Raw genomic sequence first — 26723 nt, forward strand, 5'->3', positions numbered from 1 at the left:
GTCTCAAGGTAAAAAACAAAATACCATATATAAACCTATTTTATTCTATATCGCTAATAGTAAAAAATAATATTTTTTATATTAAGAGGTATTATATTATAGCTAGATATATAAAATATATTATGTATTTATTACTTATTATTTATTTAATCTTAATATAAATCCTTTTTAATACTAAGATAATTTTATATTATAAAATAAATATCTTATAGATTATAATAATATATCTAAGGTTGTTATTTTCTATTACTTAATAATATACTTTAAATCTTTTAAATAATTTAAAAAATACTATCTTTAATAAGATATTAAACCCTTATTAAATCTCTCTTATTATTAGTGGCTTTAGTAGAGAAGAAAGGGCTCTTATATCTTTCTAAGGGTTATTACTTAGCATAAGAAATAACTCAGCTAGCTCTATCCGCATAACAATTAAGATACTTTAATCCCTACTTTAAGTAGCATAAAGTAATTAAATAATATTTAATACTTTTTAGTTAACTACTGCACCGCCCTACGCGGGTCCTGCGTCTCATTGTCTCCCCAAGTCCCCTCCCAACCGTGAGCGGCGAGGTAGCACTTCCACTCCTCGTCTTCATCATCTAGGTTAAGACTAACGTCTTCGAGCAGGAACCAGGCGAGGACTGCGCCAAGGAGAGCAAACGCCGAGCCGATCATGAAGACAGTCTGGTTTCCTTTCTCCTCTCTGTGTTTGTAGTTGGTAAGAATGGCGGCAAAGACCTGGGAGGCTGTTAGCTGCGACGAGGGATACAGGGACGCATATCTCTGCTCACCTCTGTGCCGGCGGTGGCACCAACTTTAGCAAAGGCTGAGATCAGACCGTTGCACTGGCCACGAATTGAGGTTGGGAATGGCTCAGCCGAGATGAGAGCAATGGTGCTAGCAATCCATGAGCATGTCGACTTGTTTCCAAAATCGGACGTCATTCCCAGACTCACCTTCCAGGGCCAACTTCTCCTAGAGTAAGGAAGATGCCGTACATGACGACGAACAGGGGAAAGATGGACTGAATCTTGTCATAGGCTCCTCCAAGAATAAATCCGAGCACAGCCTGGAGAACAAATCCCAGAGTCATGGTCTGCCTCCTGCCGATCTTGTCGGCCAGCCATCCACCAAGGAACGGGCCAGGGAGATAGAAGCTATTGATTATGACACCCCAGCCGAGGGTCTTAATCATGGACTCGGACGCATTCGCTCTGGAAACGACAGTTGAGCTGAAGACACCGAATGGAATGGAGATCCAGTTGTAGATGAACCAAGTCCATCCGGCGGCGAGGAGTCGACGCCAATACTTCTTGACCATAAGCAAGTATGGCTGCTTCTGCTTCCGAAGGGCGGACTTGCGGAAGGCGGTTGACACGGCAATCCTGAGACGGAACCAGAAGATAACCAGGGGAGGGACCATGCCAAGGCCAAAGGCCAACCGCCAGACAAGTTCGTATCGGTTCTCGCGCTGATTGACGCACAGGAGGAGGATAAGGGGCACGAGGGCTCCGAAGCAATAGCCCAGCGAGGCTGCGACCTCGCTCATAATGGCGAAGACGAAGCCTCGACGCTTGCGGAATCCGCTTGATTCATCTGTGGCCTCCATGGCACCAGCGCCTGCACAGGAATGTGTTAGAGAGGTCTCGGAGAAAAGGGGACAGGAGGGTGGTAGATGACTGGCTCACCTGTGACTGGGTACTCGCCGCCGGCACCAACTCCGGCGATGCCTCGTCCGACGACCAGCATCCACAGCATGCCCGTCTCCGTTTTGCCGCTTGCGGCTGCACTGATTATCACACCGACGGTCAGGATAATAGTTGTCATGACAGCCCCAGTCTTGCGGCCAAACTGGTCGGCGATGTAGCCAAAGGCGACCATGCCGAGGATCATGCCAATCAGGAAAGCGTTTGATAGGCGAGAGTACATGGTTGAGGTCAAGGCACCCGGGTACAGGACGTCAAAGAGTAGAGAGATGTTGCCAATCACAGCGGCGTTACTTGATGCACATCATGTCAAATCTTGATTCGATCAATCGCAGGGAGAGGGATGATATGAGAGGACATGGAAACTTACTAGCCATCTGAGGCTGTAGCGATGGACATGAAGATGAGCATGAGCCAGACTGAGACTCTGCTAAAGGTGGATTCGGTCGTGTGACCGACATCGTGGCTTGTGACGGTGGTCATCTCAGCCTCCGCGCCACGGACGACCGTGATGGTGTTGATGTCCCCAGGGGACTTTTTGTTGTCAATCGACGACATTTTGCATGCATGCACTGGTCAAAGGAGAGGAGAGGTTTCTTCTTCTCTTGCTTTTCCCTCAATTGATTGACTGGACAAGAGAGAGCTGGGTTGAGATGAGAACGGGCTCAAAACAGAATCGAAGCGAGAAGCGGCCCCATTTTCATACTCTGTGAACAACGCGGAGTACAGGGATCATTAGCTCCTCGCTACGATTCTAATTATGAAATGACTCGATAGTTATCAAGGAGGAGCGGAGGGGGCTTGGATCCGTCGGCTTGCCCAAAGGGGAAAGAAATTGAAAGAGTTTAAGGCTATTCCGCATACAGGCAATAAATAGAGAAACTAGCAAAACACCAATGTCTGAGTCATTTTGCCTATCTCGTTTATCTTTCCGGATCACCGGCTTATATTCCTTCTTCCTATCTTTGAGGGGTAAACCCATGGGGTAAGAATATGCCTCATTGGTGTTACTATGACGTTGTCGGGATCGCTTGATCCAGGGGGGATTTGATGAGCTGGCCAGTTTGTAATTGTTCTCTCACCTGTGCTAGCTAGCTTCACAAAACCCAAGAAATCATCTTCGTCTTGATCCAATGCCGGGCACTCACAGGCCAAAATGTCGACTTCTCAACTCCCAATACGCGTCCTAGAGGATGAAAAAATCGTCCTCTCGGACGGCACTGTCCTCTCGGCCCTGATCTGGATGCCCAAGAATGCAGACGCCAGCCATGTTCCAGCAATCCTCGAGTACTTGCCCTACCGAAAACGAGATGGTACCTCCTTTCGGGACGCCCTCAATCATCCCTACGTCGCCGCCCATGGGTATGCCTGCGTCCGCGTCGACATGCGAGGCTCAGGAGACTCGGAAGGCGTCCTACTCGGCGAGTATCTCAAGCAGGAGCAGGATGACGCCCTGGAGATTCTGCAGTGGATCGCGTCTCAAGCGTGGTGCACTGGGTCTATCGGCATGATGGGCATCTCCTGGGGAGGCTTCAACGGGCTTCAAGTCGCCGCTCGACGTCCCAAGGAGCTCAAGGCGGTCATCTCGCTCTGCTCTACTGATGACCGCTACGACAATGACGTCCACTACATGGGCGGCTGTCAGCTTGTCGACAACTTCCTCTGGGGAGCCACCATGTTCTCCATTGCGCCCACGCCGCCCGATCCAGCCCTCGTCGGCGACAAGTGGCGTGACATGTGGATGGAACGCCTGGAGACGGGCTCGCCTTATATTGAGGGGTGGCACCAGCATCAGAGACGTGACGAGTTCTGGGAGCATGCGTCCATCTGCCAGGACTACAGCGCCGTCCAGTGCCCCGTCTACCTCGTCGGCGGTTGGCACGACCCCTATTCCAACTCCATCTTCCGCATGCTAGAGCACCTCGAGTGTCCCAAGAAGGGCCTAGTTGGGCCCTGGGCGCACAAGTACCCCAACTTTGCAGTGCCCAGGCCGCAGATTGGCTTCCTGCAGGAGATGCTGCGTTGGTGGGATAAGTGGCTCAAGGGTAAGGAGACGGGCATCATGGATGAGCCCATGTTGCGGTGCTATCTGGAAGACACGACGCCGCCGCAGAGATTCTATACCCATCGGCCTGGACGATGGGTTGCTGAGACGAGTTGGCCTAGCGGGAGGGGCTCAAACAAGGTCTTGAGTCTTGCGCCGGGACAGCTGCTTGATGGTGCCTTGATAAGCGAGCAGCACATCTCGTTCTGCTCGCCTCAGACTGTTGGGTTCGCCGCTGGGAGATGGGTTCCCTACGGTTTCGACTCGGACTTGCCTGGTGACCAACGTGACGAGGCTGCTGGCTCCCAGGTGTTTGACACTGAGCCGCTTACCCAGCCTCTGGAGTTCCTTGGTCCCATCATGGTTCGTCTTCGCATCGCTAGCGACAAGCCAAACGCCTTCATCGCAGCCGTCGTCTCCGAGGTGCTGCCAGACGGTTCAGCGACAAGGCTCACCTACGGAGTTTTGAATCTCACCCACCGTGAGGGTCATGTAGACCTGAAGCCTCTCGAGCCAGGCCATTTCTACGACGTAGTCGTCAAGTTGAACGAGTGCGGCCAACGCGTAGGCGTCGGAAGCGTTCTCCGTCTCGCGCTATCGTCGTCATATTTCCCGACCGTATGGCCCTCGCCCGAAGCTGCAACTCTGACGGTTGATTGTGCTGCCAGCACTCTGGAACTTCCAATCCGGCCATCTTGTCCGGAGGATGACCGTTTAGCGGCTTTCGAACCTCCTGTGTGCAGCCCGCCACTCAAGGCCAAGACACTGCGCCCTCCTGGGAACAAGAACAGCATCGCCAAGAACTTGGAGACAGATGAGGTCACCATTAGCTTTGACGCTGACGAGGGACTGTTTGAGAATGAAGAGAATGGATGGCGCTTTGGGGGCTTTACCAAAGTTACCTGCAGTGTCCGGCCAGATGACCCCCTGTCGGCACAGGCTGACCAGAACTTTCGTCAAGAGTTTGGCCGCGAGGATTTGAGTCTGGCTATCGATGGTTGGACTAAAATGACGGCCACCAAGACGGACTGGCTGATCAACACGCGGATGGAAGCGTGGGAGAACAAGGACAAGATCTTTGAGCGGGAACACTCTTACAAGATCCCTCGTGACCACATGTAGATAGAGGAAAGTACCCATTGCCTTGTCAAATAGCACCCACGATTATACTGCTAATACGGGCATCCCCTGGTTCTCCCACTCCTTCGCCAGCGCCGTCCAGTCTCCATCATCCCTGGCCCACAACTCCTCGAGAAACGTGGGGATATTTGCGTAGTACTGAAAAGGGGAACTGTCCACCAGCGTCTTGCACAGGCCATTGATGATACGAATACGCTCAGGGTTGCCGCAGCTACATATCCCTGCCATGAAGACGGGCCACGAAAGGTTTGCCAGACTGAGGTTGATGTCCTCGAATTGCTCGAATACTCTGAACAGCTTGATGGAGTGGTAGTTCTCGTCCTCGTGGATATTGAGACGCTTGCAGGCGTAGAGCAAGCCCGCATGGTGGAAAGCCTGCACAAGGCGGATGGCGTCGTGCCGGTGTGGCCCATCGGGTAGGGCTTCAAGACGTCCTATGGCCATCAGTGTTGAGCCTCGGGCAAGCTCAAACCTCTCTTCGAGTGATGCAATGGATGGAGGGTCATCCTCTAGCTGCATAGAGGACATTGTAATACTGTGAATGATGTGGAGGTAGTGGCCAAAGATGACAGGCCCACGCCCAAGCTCTGGGAGAACAGGGTCCTTGATGTGGGTAGGATTGAAAAGGGTGGCGCATGCTAGCACGTCGAGGGCCGCTACTTGGTTCGTGAGAAACATGAACACGGCCCTCTTGGACATGGCTTCGGATGTAAGTGTCTTGATCAGAACCCGCGCGGCTTCGATATGAAAGAGAGCAAGCGGCAGATCAGAACCCAGTAGCGAGTGGTTGGACAGGATGAGGGTGGCAGCGAGGATAGCCTCGTGGCTGCCGTCGTCATTTTCAATGTAGGACCGGGTTTCCTGCAGGTCCATGGCCGCCAGCCTTCGCACTCGCTCCGTGATTAGTTCCATGGCCGTGCGGCACGCTGACTGGGAGAACTCGGGTGAGGCGCCAGCCTGGTGCGCCGCGGCGATGCCGAGGATGGCGAACCGCAGGGATGGCTGCGTCTTGGCGAGCGGGATGACGAGGCGCGTGTACTCGTTCTGCACCGTGTTGACCCAGACGTTGATGGGGGCGAGGTTGGTGGAATAGTAGTTGATAAGATGGTTCAGCGTCGACTCTGGGATGTCGTCGAAAAGGGGTGCATGTAATGCCTCGCTCTCGGGTTCACTCTTTGGAGATGATTGACTTGCTTGAGATTTCGTCTCGCTCGGTGAAGCAGCGCCCTTGAAGCGGCCACGACTTGCAATCCCTTTGGCGAAACGGAACTGGATGCCGTATCCAGGGCAAGAATGCCCCTTCTTCTGGCATTTCTTACAATGCGGCTCTGTACGATCACAACGGATCCGTCGTAGACGACATGTTCGACAATCTAGGCTTAGTTAATTAACTAGTCACACGGAGGTAAATTAATTTAACTCTGTACCTGGACTTGGCATGCTTGGAAAGAGGAATTTTGGTGGTGGATAACATAGATGAAAAGGAAAGGTGGAGAGAAAGAATTAAGACAGACGTTAGCTCAGTAGTGCACGAACTAAAGATCACGTGAGGGAGATACTAGTAAGGTCACTAAGGGGCGTTATCCCTGTCTCCTATCTCATCTGGGCTCCTGAGTAGAAGAGAGACCTTAATATTAAGGCTTATAAAAGGATTAACCTTAAGGCTATGCTTTAATTTACTGTTAACCTATGTTTTTAAGAGCCTGTTTATAATAATAAGTATATATTAGTTTAACTATATATTATTTTATAATATTATCTTACTTAAGATATTATATCCTTATTTTACTTCTATTATTACTAATAGCTCTCATAAAGAGGAAAAGGCTCTTATATCTTTCTAAGGGTTACTACTTAGCGTAGGAAATAACTTGGCCGGCTCTATCCGCATACCTGCCCTTTGCTGCGGTGTTTACGCCTTTAAATCTACTGCAAACCGTATCCCCTTCGCGGGACAGACACACTACCCCTTTCCAGTGCCTTGGCTCTCCAGTGTGATGCCAGTTGTTAGCCCCTTGGCTAATTCACTTGATGACTTGCACCTCCTCACGGAAACGGTCTCCAGATGTGTGCCGTGGAAATACGACGCCACAGTTCTAAATATCCCCTGGCGGAGCCTTGATTCCAGACCTGGCCGGAAACTAACCATTGGTGTCATGGCTGAAGACCCCGACTATCCTCTGCACCCTCCTGCACGGGGGGCTCTCACCGAAGCAACTTCTATTTTGCGCGACGCAGGACGCAATGTTGTTGACTTACCTGCCAGCCATGAGTCAAGTCCCGGCCTTGGTGCTAGGATTGGTTATCAGTTCTTTGGCCTGAGTGCTTCTGGCACCAAAAACCTCTCAAAGGAGCTTGGCGAGCCTTTGGTTACTTCCGTGGCAAGCCAGATGCATCCATTTTCCCAAGGTGGCCTACCCGTATCGCCGAGTTGGGAATTGCGGAACAATTCCATGCGCTCAACATCGCGCGCGGTGTGTATGCTGAAGCCTGGAAGCAGATGGAAAACCAGCTGGACGTGGTTCTCGCGCCTGGTGCAGTAAGTATGGCTGTACCTCATGATACCTATGGGATCCCAGTGTATACCGTGAAGTGGAGCGTTTTGGATGTAAGTTACCTTTGTGTATGTGCCTTGTACGATGAGTATGACCTGACGTTCTTGCCAGTATCCCGCAGCGGTTATTCCCTGTGGCAAGGTCTGCCGAAACAAAGATCCCGAGCCCCAGGTCGCAACAGCTCCATTTGTTCCTAACTGCAAGTGACTCCTTTACCCTTCGAGTTCATTCTCAATTCCCAGGACTGTTGAGATTCTACATCTATCAATATCCACTTGCTAAGGTGTGTAAGACACCCCGGAGGCGATCGATGGCGCGCCATGTTCACTACGGATTATTACCCCAACTCTACAAGACGAAGGGTGTTTGTACGCAGCAAGAATTATTCAGAGATTTCTGAGCCGTGGAAAATAAAGTATTCACCCAAGAGGTCCGGGCGCCAGGGACTTGCACTATCATGTTATCGATTTTGGTGTTTCTGTCGTTGCTGTCACCCCCATAGGAGACCGGTTATTGCAATGCTGTTCGAGTATTTAATAGTATTTAAATATTTTAACTAGTATGAGAGCTGCCATCTTCACTCCCGTTTCATATAGCCCTTATCACCCCGCATGAATGCAAGAGGTAGCGGCGAAGGAATACCGTCTGCAGTTGATATGCTCAGGCATGCATTATCAGGAACTCTCTCAACCTGCCGAACTGTCACCATATCATCACTTCCCTGGCAAGACGCCCGAACAGCTCCTCTCCCGTTCATATCAGCCCAGTCAACAGGTACTCCAATCCCCGAGTTACTAAAGGGGAGTTGGTAGATCTGATTCATTTTATGGCGGCTAAGCTTATCCAGGGCCGTCTTGAAGTCGTCGAGTATGATTGTATCGGTCAAGCACTTGAACACGGACGCAAACTTCCAGAAGGGATTGATGCCGCCGAGCCCTAGCACTGGTGTCACGGCAAGAAGGTCCAGAGCGATAAAGAGGAGGCTGAGACACATGCTGAAGAGCAAAATGCCGAAACGGGGCGAGACGCGGATAATCTCGATCAGACCGAACTCGTAGCGGTATTTGATGTTCCAGAAGAGGTTCGCCGTGGTGAAGATCCACCATGGGTCGCTAGACGTGAACTGTGAGTCAGTATTCTCAAGCACTCTTTAACGAGGCTCACCGGCATAGAGCTTCCAATGGCCTGCTAGACACGAAAATACGGTGGTTTATGTTGTTAAAATATGTAAAGTTCGCATAGAGTTCGAGCACCCAGTACGGTTGGACAAGAACTATCGTGCTGATATATATCAAGCTACCCCTTGGCTGTAAGAAGGGCTTGTTCTTCATCCAGGAGATGACATTATGCAATGTCCAGGATGCGATAAGGAGGACAGCAGTCGAAGAGAGATACCAGCCCCAGATTGGGGGGTTAAAGAAGGTAAAGAAGCCATTCGGTGCCGCTAGGATAAGCTGGAGTTATTATAAGCGGCTGCTTGACTTTCGATTCGAGTGGCGATTTACCTCGACTAGAATGAGTTTATGCAGTAATACCCCCGATCGCATGTTTGCCAGGGTAATACTGGCCATGATGAGCAGAGATCCAATTAAGAACCCCTGTGACCACGCCTCGATGGTTAGATGCGCTGTGTCTGTCGGCTTGGATCCGGGAGTTGATGTCGGTTCTGCCATACTGCCACCTCAGGAAGGGGAGTTAGGTGAGAGTTGAAGGAAACGGAGGGCGGATAACGAAGAAAGGATAATCCAACGGCCCATTTATGAGGACAGACTTCCCCGCATCACACTCGGTGCTATCCATATTAGCGTCGCGCTTGACCCCATTCCCTCCACACCACCCCAGATTATGGCGTTGGCCCTAACGCTGCAGCATCCCAGCACTGTCCCTTGTCGACCAGGCAGGTCGTCACAGTCAACCCTGCTTTACTGATGCTAAAGCAGACCATCGCTTAGAGGTTGGGTCCGTGCATGGGCGAGGAGGAGTGTCGCGCTTGAATTCCGTCCAGCCAAGGAGATGGGGTAATTCATGGAGAATATGCGGAATTGGTCACGTCGTCACTGTGGTGAAGCCTTCGGTCTTTACACGTTCAGTGGCTGAAGTTTAAAGAACACAATGTAACCCCATAATTAGCCACGCAGAAGCAGTACATTTATCGTAAGTGCAAGATAACTATATACCAAAGAGAAAGAAACAGCGTGATCCATCACCCTAGTCGTTCATCAGTCACTACTTGAGAATCTACAGCTACTCTAACACCAGCTGGAGCCAAGAGGCGCGAGCTTGACCGAATCCAAGACTGCATTCCCATCACGTCCAGCAATCGTGATGTCCTTGGACTCCTGGTATCGCGGCCAAACATTAGCAGTCATGACTGTTCCATCACCAGCAAAGATCTCCAGACTTGATCGGTCGACAAAGATATCCAGAATCAGCTTGTCCTTGTGCGATGCATCAATGACGGCCTTCCAAGTCCCCGCCTGCCCGTACCCAGCGTCACTTGTGTCGAGGGTCAGAGTCCGGTCAGCCGTGGTGTAAGTCAACAGAACCGACTCTGCCTTTGACTTGAAGAGCGATATAGTGAAAGACGACGCCGTTGTAGCGCCGAGGTCTACCGCAACTTGCAGTCTCGCTGTGTTGGAGCTGCCGATGACCAGAGGAGTCTCACCAACGCTACGCCGTCCAAACTTCTTCGCCGGGCCAGCTGCAAGCTTGTCGAGCGCCTTAATGGGACGGCTACCAAGACCCCCATCATCACGGATGAAAAGCTCCCTGGTCACTGACTGCGAACCGGCCCATCCATTAATGCGGCTCGGCCATTTGGACGTAGGCCAGTTACCCATCCAAGTAATAGCCAAGTCACGGCCCGTCTCATCTTTGTACCATTGCATGGCATAACTATCAGGACCAGCATCAATGAGCCCACGCTTCTCGCTCGTAAAGACAGTGCCATTGTACGTGCCCGTCTCGTACCATCCCAGCGCGTTGCCGCCGTAGAAGAGAACCCACTTGTCGCCAAGGGGAAAGAAGTTTGGACACTCCCAGACGTCGCCCGTGCTGCCGTCGCCTGTGTACAAGATGCCAACGTAGCTCCAGGAGAGCAGGTCCTTGGAGCTGTACAGCAAGACTCGGCCACTGACATCGTTGCTTGAGCCAATGACCATCTTCCATGATTTGTCTGTAGGATCGTAAAAGGGCTTTGGGTCGCGGAAGAACTTGGGTGCGCCTGGAGGAGGGCGTGGGATGATAGGATTGTTGGAGTCGAGTTCGAAGCGGATGCCGTCCTTGCTGGTTGCGGTGGACACCACCTCCTGCACTACGTCAGGGTGGAAAGCTGTGTCCGTGTAGTCGGTGAAGATGAGGCGCAGCTGATTGCCATGAAGTTTATCGACGACTGCTGCACCCGTGAAGCGCCCAGAAGTATCCTTGGGGTCATCTGTGTCCTTGGGAGACAAGGCAATGGGCAGCTCACGCCAATGTACCGCGTCAACACTCTCAGCATGCGACCAGTACATGGGACCCCAGAAAGGAGCGTCAGGGTAGAACTGGCTGAAGAGATGATGGCGGCCCTTCCACTGGCTGAGTCCGGCCGGATCGTTGATCCAACCCTGGTACTGAGTGTAGTGGAACTGGGGACGCATAGGGTCTGCTGCCATGAGGGAGCAGGAAGGCGAGCTGTGAGCGGATGGCTGATTTGCCTGGCCAAAAATGTTGAATGTGAGGTCCTTGCCATCTCCCAATGCATCACAGCCAACGCGAATGTCGTCGACGTTGATATGACCCCACGATTCGGAAGTGCTGCTGTCGTGCACGACAATGTGCACTTTCTGTCCTGCCCACTTGCTGGTATCCCACGTGACACGGATCAAAGCTTCATCGTTGGCGCCTGTCTGCTTGAGAAGAAGTTTATTGTCTTTGTCTCTCACAAGACCAACGTAAAGCTTCTCAGCATCATAGCCGCCGCCAATGAGGAAGCTCATGACGGAGCTCGCCCGGAAAGAGCTCGACTTCAACTCTCCCACGGCTTTCTCTCCGCCCTGTGCGGTACCCAGGATGAAGCTTTTGCCGGCCTGGCCGAAGGGGCCGCCCCAGTAGGAGGTTTCAGAAGAGACTGAGTTGCTTCCGAAGGCATCACCGCTCGCAACACGCCATCCTTCGAGGCCTTCCTCAAAGCTAGGGTTGCGGGGGCCTGGGTACTGGTGGGAGCGGCAATTTGGAAGTTTTGGAACAGAGGCCGCGTTTGCTGTTGACGCAGAGAGCGCCAGCAGAGCGATCGTCTGCGCCGACAACGGATGAAGGGGGAAATGCATGTTGAAGACAGTCTTGGTCAAGAAAAGTAGGTAGTGGCGATGCGAAATTATTCAAACTGAGGAGAGAATGAGACGCTCCTTATTCACAAAGCGAAAGCGCAGCAGCTTGATATATGTAGGTTTTGCCGGATAATAACGAAGCGCCCGTCTGTCTTTCACGATCCAACCTAACTCTAACCTCACGACGACTCAAACCTCGTGCCCGAGCCCATGCACATGGGACACAAATGCGTCTCCCTCCTCGTGCCGGTCGTGGAGAAACGCCCGTCATGCCACTCCAGCTCCTGTAACTGTCTAGTTAGGGTATAATCGATCGGGGGTAGGTTGCGGGGAGAGCGTGCGGGGAAGAGGGTCTGGGAATGGAGGCCTGCCTTTAGCGGTTAGTTCATGGGCCGGGATGCTCGCGGACAGTTCTAGCTCCTCCGCGATCGTGGGGACGCATGCCATCCAACCCCGGTCCTTGCTACGAGTCAGTTCATCTCCAAATGTCGGCCTAGGATGTCGTCATCAAGAAGTGCGACAGGTACGTAAAAGGCTTGGTGTTGAAACTCGTCATCATGCATTACAACCCATCGCGCAGAGAACATTCAGAGAACGATTCCACATGTCCTAAAACATCCTCTCGCAGACGCTAGCTCACCGTGCCAACTCTAGTCGTATGCATTTCTGTTATTCTAGAAGGTCGCTAGACGATCTTAGCATGCATAGAGTTGCATTTGTCGTGCTGGAGCCGGCCTGTCATCCAAACTTCGCGGAGGACGAAATCCGGTCCGCGGCCCACATCTGCGGAAAACGCCCGTTGGGCCTCCGAAAGTGGTGCTGATCACAGGGTAGGAAGACAAGAGAGGGGGTAAAGGAGAGAGGGTAAAGGCTCTGTCGTCGTGGCAATCATTGGCCAAGATGAGATCTGGAAGCGAACTCCTCTTGGATAGAGCTCGAAGCCTGTGGTCATTGCATCGTAGCCAACCTTTGAGATCACGGCGATCTAATTCTCAATACTCACTAGGCATATCCATTTGTGCTCTTACTGCCACAGTAGAGTCAAGGCCTCTGTACTCTATTCCCTCTTACCCATCGGATAAGTGTTATTTTCTTCTGTCATTATTCAGCAAAGAGTAATAGAACAGCAGGCAGTAAGTAGATACGGACTCGTTTGGAGTTTCAATGTGGCCCCTTTATGGTCTACCCTTGCAAGAGACACAAAATAACCGGATCCATGGTAGCAATGTGGAATGGCATGCTTCCATGTACCTGACAGTGGATGCTTCCATGCAGCGATTTACACCTGGTTAGCCTCTCTGCTTCAGACAGCCATCCAATGATCCCTGATCATCATGGGATTGCTGCTGCTCCAGCCTAATGAGCTGATGACTAGCTGCATGAAAACAGCCCGGCCAACGCCGCTGTGACCGGGTTCTCTACCCTTGAGCTCTCAATCAACGTCTCATCTAACATTCCTACCTTCCAACTCTGGCAAAAGTGGTTGGTCTTATCTACCGATCCTGAGCAACTACATCCCGTCGAATGAACAAGGAACCAACAACTGCCTTAGCTCATCGGCATGGCCGAGCTTCCCCTCTTCAGCATCTCCACGCATCCACATTAAACAACACCCACCATGATACGTCGGTTGAAACGTAGATGATAGCAAACAGAGGAGGTTCAAGCTTCTGCCTCGCCCAGCGTGTGACCGAGAATCTATATCTATCTTCCCAAACCACACATGACGACCCAACAACCAACCCGCATCCTCATTCTCTACAAGCAAAACACTTATCAGGCACTCTACAGCTTACAACAGCCACCAAATCAGCAAAATGGGCGCCCCAAAGCTCGCTCTGTCAGTGCCCAAAGATGAGGCTGGCCAGTCTTGGCCGGCCATCACCGTGGGAGCCTTTGTCGCCTTCGGTGGCGTTCTCTTTGGGTATGATCTCAACCGTCTTTATAGGCCATGACATGTTCACTAACCGAAGTTCAGATACGACACCGGTACGATTGGCGGCATTTTAGCCATGGACTACTGGAAGGAGCTCTTCTCGACTGGTTACACCGACTCTCACGGCCAGCCTGATGTTTCTCCCTCCCAGTCGTCCGCTATTGTCTCCATCCTCTCGGCAGGCACATTTTTCGGCGCTCTATGCTCCCCGTTCCTTGGAGACTATATCGGCCGTCGATGGGCGCTTATCGCATCGTCGTGGGTGTTCAACTTTGGTGTCATTCTTCAGACTGCGGCTGTCTCCATCCCTCTCTTCTTGGCTGGTCGGTTCTTTGCTGGGTATGGCGTCGGTCTGATCTCAGCTTTAAGTAAGTTCCTATCCCAAATCCCAATAGAAGCCGCTGTACTAACAAGCATGTAGTTCCGCTTTATCAATCCGAGACTGCCCCGAAATGGATCAGAGGCGCCATAGTCGGTGCTTACCAGTTCTCCATAACCATCGGGCTTCTCCTGGCCGCCGTGGTCAACAACGCAACTCAAGGTCGAGATGATACTGGCTCATACCGAATTCCCATTGCCGTCCAATTTGCCTTCTCCATCGTCCTGATTGGCGGGATGTTGGTCCTCCCTGAAACCCCTCGCTACTTCGTCATGCGAGATAGGATCGAACAGGCCGCCCAGGCCCTGGCGAAGCTGAGGAGACTCGCTCCAGACCATCCCGCCGTTCTGGAAGAGCTGAACGAGATCAAAGCAAACCACGACTACGAAAAGAGTGTGAGCAAGGCGAGCTACCTGGACTGCTTCCGCGGCCCGATCGCCAAGAGACAGTGGACAGGCATGGGTCTTCAGGCCCTGCAGCAGTTCACCGGAGTCAACTTTATCTTCTACTACGGCACGCAGTACTTTAAAAACTCTGGCATGGACGACTCCTTTATAGTCCAGGTCATCACCTCGTGCGTCAACGTGGGCTCAACGATCCCAGGGCTCTACGCCATCGATAAGTGGGGACGCCGCCCACTGCTATTCTGGGGCGCGGTAGGCATGTGCGTCTCGCAATTCATCGTCGCCATGCTAGGCACTTTGACTACGTCTCAGGACAGTGCCGGTACTACCATCGTGCACAACGTCGCGGCTCAGAAGGCTGGCATTGCGTTTATCTGCATCTATATCTTCTTCTTCGCGTCGACCTGGGGACCTATCGCTTGGGTTGTGACCGGTGAGATCTTTCCGCTGCAGACACGCGCCAAGAGTCTTTCCATCACAACCGCAACCAATGTAAGACATGTTTCCCGACTCTCCACAGACCAACTTATGACTAACTCATGTAGTGGCTCCTCAACTGGGCTCTCGCATTTGCAACGCCTTACCTCGTCAATTATGGGCCAGGCAATGCAAACCTCCAATCCAAGATCTTTTTCATTTGGTTCGGCGCCTGTTTCATCTGCGTTGCCTTTGTGTACTTCTTTATCTATGAAACCAAGGGGCTCACCTTGGAAGAAGTCGACGAGCTGTACAACGAAGTCGGCAGCGCTCGGAAGAGCGTTGGGTGGGAGCCTACCGTCACCTTTCTAGAGCGTGAGGTTGCCGCTGGCCATGGACCGGCTCTTAGCCTAGACGACGAGAAGGCACAGGGCTAGATCATCATCACGGGTTGGGACACCAAAATGTTGAGCATGGCCAATTTAGTGAGGCTGCTTGAGGGCACATAGTAAAATCACCACTGCCCTCGTAGCTGAAGCTCAACTTCGCTTGGATAATTGCCTTGGGAGTAGATTACCTTCGGAACTATTGGTGTCAAGATACTTCATAGACGCCAGATATAAACCGCTTACCTGAGTTGATCTACTCAGGGTAGCAACATTTTACATTCAATTGATCATAGTTAGATGGATGGAAAGGCAGGGGTTAGATATATTCAAACACGTCAACAGAACATGAAGGTTGCTGAGTAATTCTAGCATATCAGCGTTCACACAGTTGCGTCTAGACCTTGGCAAAACAAAAAAAAACAAAAAGAAAGTCACTCTTTAAATAGATATATACATGTGTCAAGCCTTTAAAATATCAGAATCAAGTCATCATGAGCCTGCCACATCAATGAAGCCCGTGCAAATCATATCTCCTTGATTGATCAGACCCCTGTCCAAACGTGCAACTGTCGGCCCGAGAGCTTACGGTCGTGCGTCGGGAAATGCACCGGAAAATGGGTCCGAGAGCAAGGACAGGGATCCATGCCAACCAATTGAAGAGCTAAACCCCGCCTCAGCACCTCAGCTTGCAGGGGGCCCTGGCTCGTTAGGGCTTCTAGAAGAAGCAGGAAGTATTCTAGCGTGCCGCTAGAAGGAACCAAGCGGCCGCAGATCCCTTGAGCGAAGCGACCAACTCTCCTCGCCAACTGGCTCGAGACTCCTCACATTGCACGCTTCCTGGGCAGAGACAGGTGTTCAACGGGGTCAACGGAGTCATGGCCTCCTGAACCAGGACGCGTGATTGCGGGGTTGACGCGTGAGTGGAGTGACATCCTTCGCGTTCCCCGGACTCGAAATGACATATTTATACCTGGCACGTTGACAAGACTCAGATCACCAAACCGGAGCCGCTTGGACTATCCACACTATAGCAATGGGGGAGTACCAGAGAAAGAAGCTAAACATTGCTTGCGATGTTTGTCGAGGACGAAGAACGAAATGCGATGGCCAACGACCCAAGTGCGGCTTCTGTCAGCTCCAGGGTAGTCGCTGCGTCTATCAGGCTGCTCCCCAGCCGCCACCATCAAGGTGAGGAATTTCATCACTAGGCACAAAAGTTCTGAAGGACTCACTCGTCACATTTAGACTGGAGCTTGACATTGCTGGCATGCGCGAACGACTGGAGGATATCATGGGCCTCCTCGTGTCGGACCAGCGGCGGGGCAAGGACGCTCGCTCATGGTCTCTCCCTGCAGCCAGCGGAACTGCTTCACTGTATTCGTCATTTCAAACTTCTCCGCGAGCCTCGAGTGACCATGAGGTCAAGTATGAGCCAGAAGATTCCGAATTCCCCATCATGGTTCTTCAGCGGAGAAGCATGATGATCCTCCTTGGCCTCGATCCGGACATGGGCGCCTGGTTGAGTAGCATGGAGCGATCTACCGGCTTTTTATCAAGGCGAGACCAGACTATTGTTCCTACGCGGATGTTTTTACTGCCCCCAGAGAGCATATCCTCTACCCTCCACGCCTTTTCTGAAAGGATACACGTCTGGCTACCGGTGCTCTCCTCCGATTTTCAAGAATTATTTCATCAGTGCATCAACGGGCGGAGCCCCTCGCTTTCAGACACCTGTCTAGTTATGTTGGTCATGGCTCTCGGGTCATTCGCCGCCGCAGACACAATCACACCAGCCCTTGACCAACAACTTGGTGCTGAGTATTTCGCCGAAGCATCCAAATTGCTTCCCGAAGTTCTCCTTGACTTCAGTGTCAGGAGCCTGCAGTGCCTGACCTTCTTCGCTGTGTATTACATGCACCTCATCCGGCCATGTCAGGCACACGATCATATTCTCATGGCCTCAGCCAGAGCACAGAACATGCTCAAGATCCACTCTCAAGGAAGTGATACGAAGACGGTGGAAGCTTTGCGCCGCGCCTACTGGGCCATACTACTGATAGAAAGCGAGCTGTCTGTCCAGCTTGACCTCCCAGACAGCGGGATCTGGAAACACGAGGAAGAAGTCCAGCTGCCGTCTCCCAACGGGATCTGGCACTTCTCCCTCCCCGGGGATAGCGCCATGTCGTCTCCATCGTCACAGACCTTTGAGTTTAGCTCTGATACCACCCCGGTTTACTTCTTAGCCGAAATAGCTATGCGCAGAATGCTGCGGCGCTGCACAACATCACTCAGCAAATCCACCGAGGGCGAGTTCAGATATGCACCAGTCATAGCCAGAGAGCTAGAGCTACAGCTGGACGGCTGGTACAAGTATCTACCGTCGTCACTTGTGTTTCACAAGCAGCCCATGGCGTTGTACGAGGTAGCTGAAGTTCCTCGTGCCCAATTCTTGCAAGCCCAGTTCTTTGCTTGCAAGGCCTCCATTTCCTGGCCAGCTGTTTATCAAACCATCAGACTGGGTTTTGTGGATGAGGATATTCTGCCGTACTGCACCAAGTTTTTTGACGACTATGTTTCATTTGTCCTGGCTGCTACAAAATCGATGCAGACGTGCATGATAAATACTTGGACCTTGGTCGCGAGGTAACGTACATGATTCAAGATGAGGTTGGCAGGAGGAGCTAATGTATAGTATCCACAGCATCTTCATTATCACTATGGCGGCCATTAGAGCCATTGATACGGATGGAATGAAGGAACTTTTGAACCCGCAGGTCTTCCACTGTTTCTCCCTTGCAGCTGAGTCTTTTGCGGTACTGTCTCCATACAGCAAGTCTCTGGCAGCACTCGCGGAGATTATTCAGGAAAGGGTAGAGCACACGCGGTATAGATTAACCTCAGAGCAGCATATATAGTTATGTTATGCATTTAACACCGTCAAGGGCGATATAAAGTCCATTTTGAATCACCTGTTGCCAGTCCAGTGACTGCCCCTTGTGGCTTTGCCTACAAACACCATGGATTTGCTTACTCTGCCTTTAAGCCCTCAAGAAAACGTCGACGAATGTCCTTAGAATGTTCAATGTTGTTCTTCGCACGCTCCCGCGAGTCCCGAGCACGCCTCTCCAACCAGGCATCCCTATCCCGCACAAACGCATCCATCCGCTCCCTATTCTGCTCCACCATGGCTTTCCTCTGAGGATCCAGGTTCTCCAACTGGGGCAGGGCAGGGTGCGTACCAGCCGGAAAGTCAGGCTTGCGGGGAATTCGCTCTTCGACTGGCAAGATCTCGAGCTTCGGGCCCGGCAGGGTCTGGTACCAGTACGCCGTGGTCGACCAGTCATCTCGCAAATGGTTCGCATGCCCTGTCTCCATCGTGACGCGAATCTTCTTGCTGAAGCGCACAGGGTCCGCGAGGTGCCACCTGTAGCTAACTTGGTGATTCGGCACGTCCTCCTCGTGTATGATAGTCCCGCAGAAGGGGTACGCGTTCTTCTGCATCCCCCAGCCCTGGCTGAAGTAGTCCTCGCCGCCGGTGCCGTGCATCGATGGGGGCCAAGTGTCGTCGTCGATAAAGATCATATCGTCGCCCTCTCCCCACCACGTGCCCTGGAAGTGCGCAACGCTCTGGTTGCAGCCGATATACTGGCCCGCGCCCTCTGTCTCGAGGATGACGTAGTTGCCCTTGCCGTCGAGGTTGGGCACCTGCGTCTCCAGGCTGTTGGTCTGGATGCTCTCGGGGGCCCAGCCGTTTGTGGGGTTCTCGCGGCGCCAGTGCGCGTGGAAGAAGAGGGTGTCTTTGCTGAGAGGCTCCGTGAAAAGCTCGTAGTCGATGTAAAAGTATTGAATGTAGGCTTGGTCGTTCTGATTCTCAATCTCGATGCGGGCCCGTTTGTTGAAGGGCATGGGCAGATAGCAGTTGAACGCCGCGGCGCCTCCAAACTTCTTCTCCTCAGATGGCTTCACAGACACGGTAAAAGGGAGGGACTGGAAGTTGGCAGCCATAGAGTGGCCCAGACAGAAGAAGTCGCCAATGGGTGCCAGCACATTCGGCGTCTCCGAGTCATCCCAGTACATCTTGATGAGCACCTTGCGGTAGTAGTCCGGGTCGCTGACCTCGTAGTTCAGGCCCAGAGCGTTGTGCACCTCCATCATGGCCACCCCGGACTTGGAGTAGGGGATCAGACCAGGACCAACAATGCGGCGGCAAGTCTGGACGAACCACAGATGGGTGATGGAGCCAGGGCCTTCGAGGTCAGCTAAGACAGCCGTCTCACCGGGCTGAATAACCCAGGCATCTTCGTTGAGGCCGCTGTGGTCCCAGCTGGAGACGCGGCCGGTGCGTGCCGTTTTCAGCTTCGCAGCATTGCTGAGGAGGTCGCTGCCGAGGGAGGAGCTGAAGTTCATGGTGTTTTGAGGTTTCTAGTGGTGATTGGTTGGGTCAAAGACTTTGATAATGCCGTGATGAGTGGTTGTCAAGCCAGTGAGATCAATAATTGTCAAAAGCTAGTTTATATATATGGCCATTGTAGCAGCATCAACGATGGCCGGATGGCCGCTTCGCATCATGTGGAGACAAAGATGCGCTGTCTTGCTGCGTTGATGTTGGCTCACGCGTGTAACTTGACCTCTTGGCCGTCGCATGTCTCCCTATCCCGATCGTCCGACGACGCCAGATAAGCCAAGGGAGAGACGCCAAGTGGGGAATTCCTGGACACAAAGCTGATATGATTGGCTTATCAGCGTACTATGAAGTAGCTTCGGGATACAACTTTATCTCCGCGATGATGCCTGCAAGCCGGGCTCGGCATGGCTTGGTGTGGCAGATGGCAGGCCCCGCTCAACCCCCTCACTGAGAACCGCCCAGCAGGCCATAAAGACATATCGCGGAGATGGACGCACATTCCCGAACTGTCATCTTGCCTCAACTGCTTCAGAACTCGGAATGATGGAGACTGATATCCAGGACCTGCCCGTTGTCTCCGACAGCCCGCCGGCTTCTCGCTCGGGGACATCGCGGAGACGGACCCGGACAGCGACGGCGTGCAGCACCTGCAGAGCGAGGAGGACCAGATGTGACAGTCGGAAGCCTGACTGTGGATTTTGTCGTGCCCGTGGGCTTCAGTGTCACTACGAGCAGAGCGAACCAGCCCCTACGTCCAAGTACGATCATTGTTTTTACATCCTTATGGCCCTTGCTGACTCGCATTTGTAGAGTAGGGGTGGAACTCGCCGCTATCAACCGGCGGCTCGATCACATCACCAGCGTCCTGTGCTCTACCCAGCCACCCCCCGTAGCACCAGGGCATGTGAAGAGCCAAGTCTTCACTGGCGAAGAGAAACTGCCCTTCCAGCTGCTCGGAACCGGCTGCATGATGACCATTCTCGGCCTTGGCCCCGGCTTCGCTGAGGAGCTTGCCACACTCGAAAGGCACGCCGCATCCGTTGGCACTGGTAATTCATTGAGAGTGCGTCTCATCCAGCAAGAACAAGCCTTGTCAGCCCTCGCCGCCTTCTCCGCACACGTCCACATCTGGTATCCAATACTCCGCCCGCGCTTTTCAGAACGCTACCTTGGCATCATCTCGGGGTCTTTGCCGCCAGGCTCTGAGACATGCATGGTTCTGTTGGTTGCCGCACTTGGTGTTCTCGCACAGCAAGACCACGAGCTAGGCGTATCCTCCCGCGACGAGACCAGCGAGCTCTACCTTGAGGCCGCCATGGCATCCGTACCGGCAGTACTCATCGACAAGAGTGTTGAGAGCGTGCAGTGCCTAGTGCTTCTGAGCATCTACCATTGTTGTCTGTCCAAGCCTTCCCAGGCATACGACTACGCCATGATTGCCTCATTCAAGGTGCAGAACCTATTGAAGTACGTTGGTGATGACGACGGCGAGGTTTACGAACATGTAAAACGAGCATACTGGGCGGTGCTGCTCCTGGAGAGCGAGCTCAGAATTCACTTCGATGTCATTGGGAGCGGAATCTGGGACCATGATGACAAGGTTTCGCTACCAGACAGTCGCCGTGCATGGCAGTTCGATATCGAGACAGGCTCGCCGCAAGGCTCGACGACTACACCAGCCAGCAACATATCACCAGACGGTCCTCCTACAGACCAGACGCAATCATATTTTCTGGCCGAGATCTCCATGCGGCGGATGCTGCACCGCTGCAACACGGCAATTCGCCGAACACATCATGGAGAGATCGTCTACGCTCCGAACATCGCACTGGAGCTAGAACTGCAGCTTGAGGAGTGGTATCGGTACCTGCCGGAATCTGTGCGCTTTCAGAATTCGGAGCATGTTCCTAGCAGCACTCACATGTTTGTTGAGCCGCTGGGAAACTTTCTCCGAGTGCAATACTATTGCTGCAAGCTATCAATCTACTGGCCGGCAGTGTACCAGTGCATCCAGGATGGGGTGGCCACAAATGAAATCCTCAAGCATTGCGAAATGTTCTTCCAGGCGTATATCCAGTTAATGCCGAGTCTGCTAATATGCATTCGCAACTGCATCGTCAATCGCTGGACGCTGTACGGTTCTATCTTCATGACATCGATGGCTGTCATACAGGCAGCTCGGACACCGTGTCTCGGAAATGGCTGTGTAGTGGACTGGCCTCGGCTTCTAGCATGCTTGAAGTCGACGAGCACCGTGGACCGGCGGATTGTGGAGGCCAGCCCTTCTTTGTCGTTGATGGAGAGAGCTCTTGCTCAACGTCTAGCTGAGATTGAGAGTTGGTTTCATGCATCAGATAAAGTAGACTAAGTAAGCTAGACCTATGGAAACAAGAGGTTTATTCTGCTGTAAGCGAGTCGATGCTGGTACATACTTTCTTTGCATCTAGTCCATCCCAGACTGTCACGCTTTCAAAAACGGCACTACCTGCGCTGCCATTTGCAAACGCTGTGATCCCGCTGTTCTCCTGGCTATAACTCTTCGAGTACACCATAGTGGCTAAAGAAAAACGGTCATTTGCAAAGACTTCAAGAATATCTCCGTCAGAAAAGATGCGCAGGTGCAGCTTCTCCATCTCGAAGCCATTGTCCTCCTTCCGAATCAATAGAGTAAAGGGCCCAGCATCCGGGCATTTGTTGATTGTTGCGTCAGTTGTTGAAGCCTCGCGGTCGACAATGATAGTCTCTGTGTCGGTACAGAAAGTAATGGTTGTATGGATTGACAGGTCCTTGTTGTGGCGGATGTTGAAGCCCACAGACTCGCATTCCGAATATATCGAGATGACTGCCTCGAGCTCCCAACTCGATGACTGTGTCTGGAAAATTGTCAGATGTGCTAGACCATTCTTATCCGGCAGCATCGCTGTGGTTTCCAGCTTGAGAACCCTGGTACATGCTTCTCGGAGCCGAGTCATCTCGTCAATGGGCTTTACGCCAAGGGTGAGAATGGTCATAGAACCATCTGCCTCGGTCTTGACTTCAAATGGATGACACTCTACAAGTGTGCCGCGAAGGGTCCTCTCCACATTCGGCACCCGAAGCAGAAAGATCTCACGCGGAATAGCAAGAGAGCCATTCCAGCCCTTCCGCTTCGCAGCTTCAAGAGGGATATCCTCCTCTGGGATCCATGCATAGACAACATGGCGCTTCGAGACGGGATCAACGAACGAGTTCGCAGCGTAGAGGGAACCGTGATCAAGGTAGCCCCCGTGCTTGTACCCGAACTTGACCCCGTCGTCGGCCCGAGTGAGGTTGCCCAACATCCACACCTGACCTCTCACGGTACGCGATGGAGCTCCTGCAGGGTGGCCGCGATTCTTCACATGGTCCTTTTCCACGTCACCTTCAGCACCGATGATAAGAAAATGGCGACTTTCTGAGCCTGCATGCAATGTAGCGATGTTGGTGCACTCCCAGTTGACCCCGTAGTTGCCAGACCACTTCTTTGACGGCTGAAACCTGGCTGGCACATCGACCAAGGGGCCGAGATACGTCCACTCCTCAACTTTATTATCGTCAATCGCGTATAAGAACGTCGTGGGTCCCACGCCCTGGATTCCACCAGATATCAACCCATAGCGAGTCATGGTACTCGAGCCCAGAGCCTCGCTGATAGCTGGCAATCGCGTCACATAGGGATCTCGGAACCCAGTGACTCGCAGTCCAGCCGGCTCCCCGGCCAAAATTGGGTTTCCCCGTGGCTTTTCCCATGTCACGCCGCCGTCATGTGAAGTCGCTATTGCGAGACCAGCTGCATCGCGTAGGTATGGTGGAGTACTCCAGTGGAATGGGAGATGCCGGACAGAGGAGTAAGCCACTCTCAACGTTTTGTCCCCGGCATCAGCGGGAGGAATCCAACAGCCGGTAAACACGCCTTGAGAGTCATAAGGTTGATCTGGGGCGAGTGCCGGGGATGTCGAGACCGAAGACCAGGTCAGCATGTCCTTGGACACCGCGTGGCCCCAGGACATGTTTCCCCATTCGCATCCTGCTGGGTTGCCTGTGACTTGTGTAAGCTGACTGGCTGCCAGTGTAAAAGGGGTGAAATACATTGGTAGAAAAGGTGGTATGTTCTTGTCCATGGATCGTACCCTGGAGCGCATGGGTCGTTGATCCAGGTGTTTGTGAAGAAATGAAATCTAGGCTGCTCAGCTGGTCGCGCTGATTCTTGGGCATTGTCCGCCATTTCGGCACTTCAACCAAAATGCAGGAGAATAACAATCAATGTCTTTGGCTATCTGGCTGGATGCCTGCAATCGTGAAATAAAAGGATCAGTCAACAGACTTTGGTTCTGAGTGAGGATTTGTCCAGTATTGTAAGAAGCATATTTAACGTCTGACGCAACAACCCTTCCCTCATCACGTTCTTTGACAGTCGCCGGTTACATGACCCTTGATCGGTCATTTGACTTTATTCAATGGATCCAACAGGCTTACATTATCCAAAGGCGGCTGACCCAAGTTAGTCTACGGAGTAGTGCTCTTTGCATAAAAACCCTCCGGTTGACAGGGTTCGCGGAGCTATCTGGAGCTCCGCGATGGACCCTCAGCGCTAGTGCCAAGTGCATGTCTTCGCCTCCACCATGAATCACCTCAGAGCTTGTTTCGGCTTCTCCACTTGCATCTCCAGACTCGACTGACTCGACTGTGTGGATGACCCGACCAAACTTGGAGCAGCAATGTTCATGTCCCCCGGATTTGCATGCGACTAACCCCAGACCCCCGCATCGATAGACCGAGTCATTGGGTCCGGTTAACTGTCACCTTTCAACTTGTATAAAAAAGACGGTTGGATCCTTCTCGAGATTGATATCATCTCCGGAACTTCAACACAGCATCAGCTTGCACTTTATTGTTATTCACTGACTATTCAGTTGACTCATAAGCGACGGCTCACCCTCAACATGACTTTGATTCACGGGTAACCCTCTTCTAGCCTATGGCAACGGTGATCATCCGCTAACATCTAGTTTAGAGTCGACTACTCTGTGGTAGATCCAGCCAACAAATGGAAGATTCTCAAGTCGCAGTCGAGATTCGCCCTCTGGGGTAAGTCACTGAAAATTCCCTCAGTCTACATTGTTCAGTATCACCAACAACCGCACCAGCTCTGCTCATCTCGTCCGGCGTTGTCATGCAAGGCTTCGACATTGTAGCCGGCGGCCAACTCGCAGCTCTACCCGCCTTCAGAGAGAAATTCGGCATCCTTCAGCCCGATGGCAGCCACCTGATCCCCGCGCATTACCTCTCAGCTTGGAACTCCATCGCCCCGGCCACCGAAATCGTCTCTACCTTTATCTTTGCACCTCTCCTCGACCGGTTCGGCCGCAAATGGGGCATCCTTGCCGCATCTCTCATCTCAGTCGCCGGGGTCCTCCTGCAGCAGCTCGCGCCTGACTGGCGGATGCATCTTGCTGGTCGTGGCGTGAACGGCATTGCTATCGGCATGATGTTTACGATTTCGCCGCTTTGGATTGGCGAGACGTGTCGTCCTGAACTTCGTGGCTTCTTTCTGTGCTTTTTCAACACCAGCATCGTCTTTGGGCAGTTTGCCATCGTGATTGTGTCTCAAGGCAGCAGTCATATTTCAGGTCTCTGGCAATGGTGGCTTCCGGTGGTCGCCATGTACTTCTTCCCTCGTAAGTCGAATGTCTAGCTCCTGGGAGCAACCAAAGACTAAGAAGAGTGAATAGTCATCTTGACCCTAGCCTGGCCCTTCTTCCCCGAGTCTCCCTACTGGCTTGTTCGCCGTGGCCGCAACGCCGATGCAAAAAAAGCCCTCCGTCGCATCTACGGGTTTAAGGAATCCGAATACTACAACATTGAAGTCTGTCGCATCGAAGAGGAGATTCGTCTCACCAACGAGAGACACGGCAACCTTGATGACCTCCCTCCTCGCAGACTGTTGGGTGTCAACGTCCAACTCGAGGCCGAATGCTTCAACACAGCGAACCGCAAGCGCACCTTCACCGCCATCTTTGCAGCTTCGGCCCAGCAAATGATCGGTGCTACGTTTGTCATCGGATACGCGACGTACTTCTTCGAGCTCATTGGCATAAAGGACTACTTTGGGGCCTCGGTTGCTTTATACGTCGTCATGCTTCTTGCCAGCACTGCCGCGTTTCCGCTTACAGAGATATACGGCCGCCGATCCTTGATCGTGGGTCCGCAGTTCATGCTCTGCCTCATGCTCCTGATAATCGGAGTCTTGGGGTGTGTTCCAAACCGGAGTCAAGCAAGCTGGGGTATCGTGGCCTTGCTGTATGTCTGGGCGTTGATATACCAACTTTCCATTGGTGCCACAGGCTTTGTGCTCGCTTCAGAGATCGCCACGATGCGGCTTAGGGCAGCAACTCAGGGCCTCATCACTATCACCAACTCTCTTTGGGGCCTGATCATGCAGTTCACTGTCCCGTACATGATCAACCCTGACGCTGGAGACCTGGGCGGCAAGGTCGGATTTATCTTCTTGGCTACTGGGCTTATTGCAAGTGCTGGTGGGTGGTACCTTTTCCCAGAAACCAAGGGTCTTTCCTTCGAGAGATTGGATGAACTGTACGCAATGAACGTACCGCCCAGGCATTTTAAGAGGACTGTGGCTCTGCTTGAGGATGAACGGAGTCGGTCGAGCCCTTCCCATGCGTTGCGCTCTATGTTAGCCAAGGAGGGAGAGGTCTCTGTCGAGCATGCCTAAGGAAGTCGATTAGGTAGTGGCTGTTGTCTTGACATTCTCTAATTTTCGGATGTGAGAGCATTCTGTGAGGCTCAGCCAATTAGAGGCCGTACCATCACCAGGAGAGCAAATATCATAAGTACCTACTCAGGGGTAAGTCGACGGTCATCGCCGACCATCGCAAAAGCCCGAAAATTGTGTTCTAGAAGTGGATCTCGGGGACCTCTTCGACTTTCCTCAAGTAACCCCCGCTTATGTCTTTAAATACATCATGCCCAATGGAGTGGATTGACAATGTTCGGCGACCA

The 26723-nt window shown here is 52.4% G+C and overlaps 10 protein-coding genes across 10 annotated transcripts; 5 read left to right on the forward strand and 5 right to left on the reverse strand.

Moving 5' to 3' along the window:
- Positions 1-501: 501 nt before the first annotated feature.
- On the reverse strand, positions 502-2267 carry NCS54_01193200 (MFS domain-containing protein; the record flags this gene model as incomplete). Its single annotated transcript, XM_053157187.1, has 5 exons — positions 502-741; positions 795-900; positions 960-1623; positions 1692-2002; positions 2080-2267. The coding sequence occupies 5 exons, from the start codon at positions 2265-2267 to the stop codon at positions 502-504; spliced, it is 1509 nt and encodes a 502-aa protein (XP_053013162.1).
- A 598-nt stretch (positions 2268-2865) lies between these two features.
- On the forward strand, positions 2866-4875 carry NCS54_01193300 (PepX-C domain-containing protein; the record flags this gene model as incomplete). The annotated part of the gene is made up of 1 exon (XM_053157188.1): positions 2866-4875. One exon carries the CDS (start codon positions 2866-2868, stop codon positions 4873-4875), a length of 2010 nt encoding a protein of 669 aa, XP_053013163.1.
- Positions 4876-8025: 3150 nt separating this feature from the next.
- NCS54_01193400 (Hypothetical protein) lies at positions 8026-9019 on the reverse strand (the record flags this gene model as incomplete). The annotated part of the gene is made up of 3 exons (XM_053157189.1): positions 8026-8560; positions 8613-8902; positions 8954-9019. The coding sequence occupies 3 exons, from the start codon at positions 9017-9019 to the stop codon at positions 8026-8028; spliced, it is 891 nt and encodes a 296-aa protein (XP_053013164.1).
- Positions 9020-9697: 678 nt separating this feature from the next.
- Positions 9698-11755, reverse strand: NCS54_01193500 (Hypothetical protein; the record flags this gene model as incomplete). The annotated part of the gene is made up of 1 exon (XM_053157190.1): positions 9698-11755. The coding sequence occupies one exon, from the start codon at positions 11753-11755 to the stop codon at positions 9698-9700; it is 2058 nt and encodes a 685-aa protein (XP_053013165.1).
- Positions 11756-13572: 1817 nt separating this feature from the next.
- NCS54_01193600 (MFS domain-containing protein) lies at positions 13573-15328 on the forward strand (the record flags this gene model as incomplete). The annotated part of the gene is made up of 4 exons (XM_053157191.1): positions 13573-13679; positions 13734-14059; positions 14113-14966; positions 15020-15328. 4 exons carry the CDS (start codon positions 13573-13575, stop codon positions 15326-15328), a joined length of 1596 nt encoding a protein of 531 aa, XP_053013166.1.
- A 985-nt stretch (positions 15329-16313) lies between these two features.
- NCS54_01193700 (Zn(2)-C6 fungal-type domain-containing protein) lies at positions 16314-17927 on the forward strand (the record flags this gene model as incomplete). Its single annotated transcript, XM_053157192.1, has 2 exons — positions 16314-16468; positions 16526-17927. The coding sequence occupies 2 exons, from the start codon at positions 16314-16316 to the stop codon at positions 17925-17927; spliced, it is 1557 nt and encodes a 518-aa protein (XP_053013167.1).
- A 380-nt stretch (positions 17928-18307) lies between these two features.
- On the reverse strand, positions 18308-19687 carry NCS54_01193800 (Hypothetical protein; the record flags this gene model as incomplete). The annotated part of the gene is made up of 1 exon (XM_053157193.1): positions 18308-19687. The coding sequence occupies one exon, from the start codon at positions 19685-19687 to the stop codon at positions 18308-18310; it is 1380 nt and encodes a 459-aa protein (XP_053013168.1).
- A 538-nt stretch (positions 19688-20225) lies between these two features.
- Positions 20226-22053, forward strand: NCS54_01193900 (Zn(2)-C6 fungal-type domain-containing protein; the record flags this gene model as incomplete). Its single annotated transcript, XM_053157194.1, has 2 exons — positions 20226-20443; positions 20496-22053. 2 exons carry the CDS (start codon positions 20226-20228, stop codon positions 22051-22053), a joined length of 1776 nt encoding a protein of 591 aa, XP_053013169.1.
- Positions 22054-22081: 28 nt separating this feature from the next.
- NCS54_01194000 (Hypothetical protein) lies at positions 22082-23928 on the reverse strand (the record flags this gene model as incomplete). Its single annotated transcript, XM_053157195.1, has 2 exons — positions 22082-23742; positions 23793-23928. 2 exons carry the CDS (start codon positions 23926-23928, stop codon positions 22082-22084), a joined length of 1797 nt encoding a protein of 598 aa, XP_053013170.1.
- Positions 23929-24646: 718 nt separating this feature from the next.
- NCS54_01194100 (MFS domain-containing protein) lies at positions 24647-26436 on the forward strand (the record flags this gene model as incomplete). The annotated part of the gene is made up of 4 exons (XM_053157196.1): positions 24647-24663; positions 24718-24791; positions 24851-25381; positions 25436-26436. The coding sequence occupies 4 exons, from the start codon at positions 24647-24649 to the stop codon at positions 26434-26436; spliced, it is 1623 nt and encodes a 540-aa protein (XP_053013171.1).
- Positions 26437-26723: the final 287 nt, after the last annotated feature.

The sequence above is a fragment of the Fusarium falciforme genome, chromosome 9, assembly GCF_026873545.1.
Source record: "Fusarium falciforme chromosome 9, complete sequence".
Lineage (NCBI taxonomy): Eukaryota > Fungi > Ascomycota > Sordariomycetes > Hypocreales > Nectriaceae > Fusarium > Fusarium falciforme.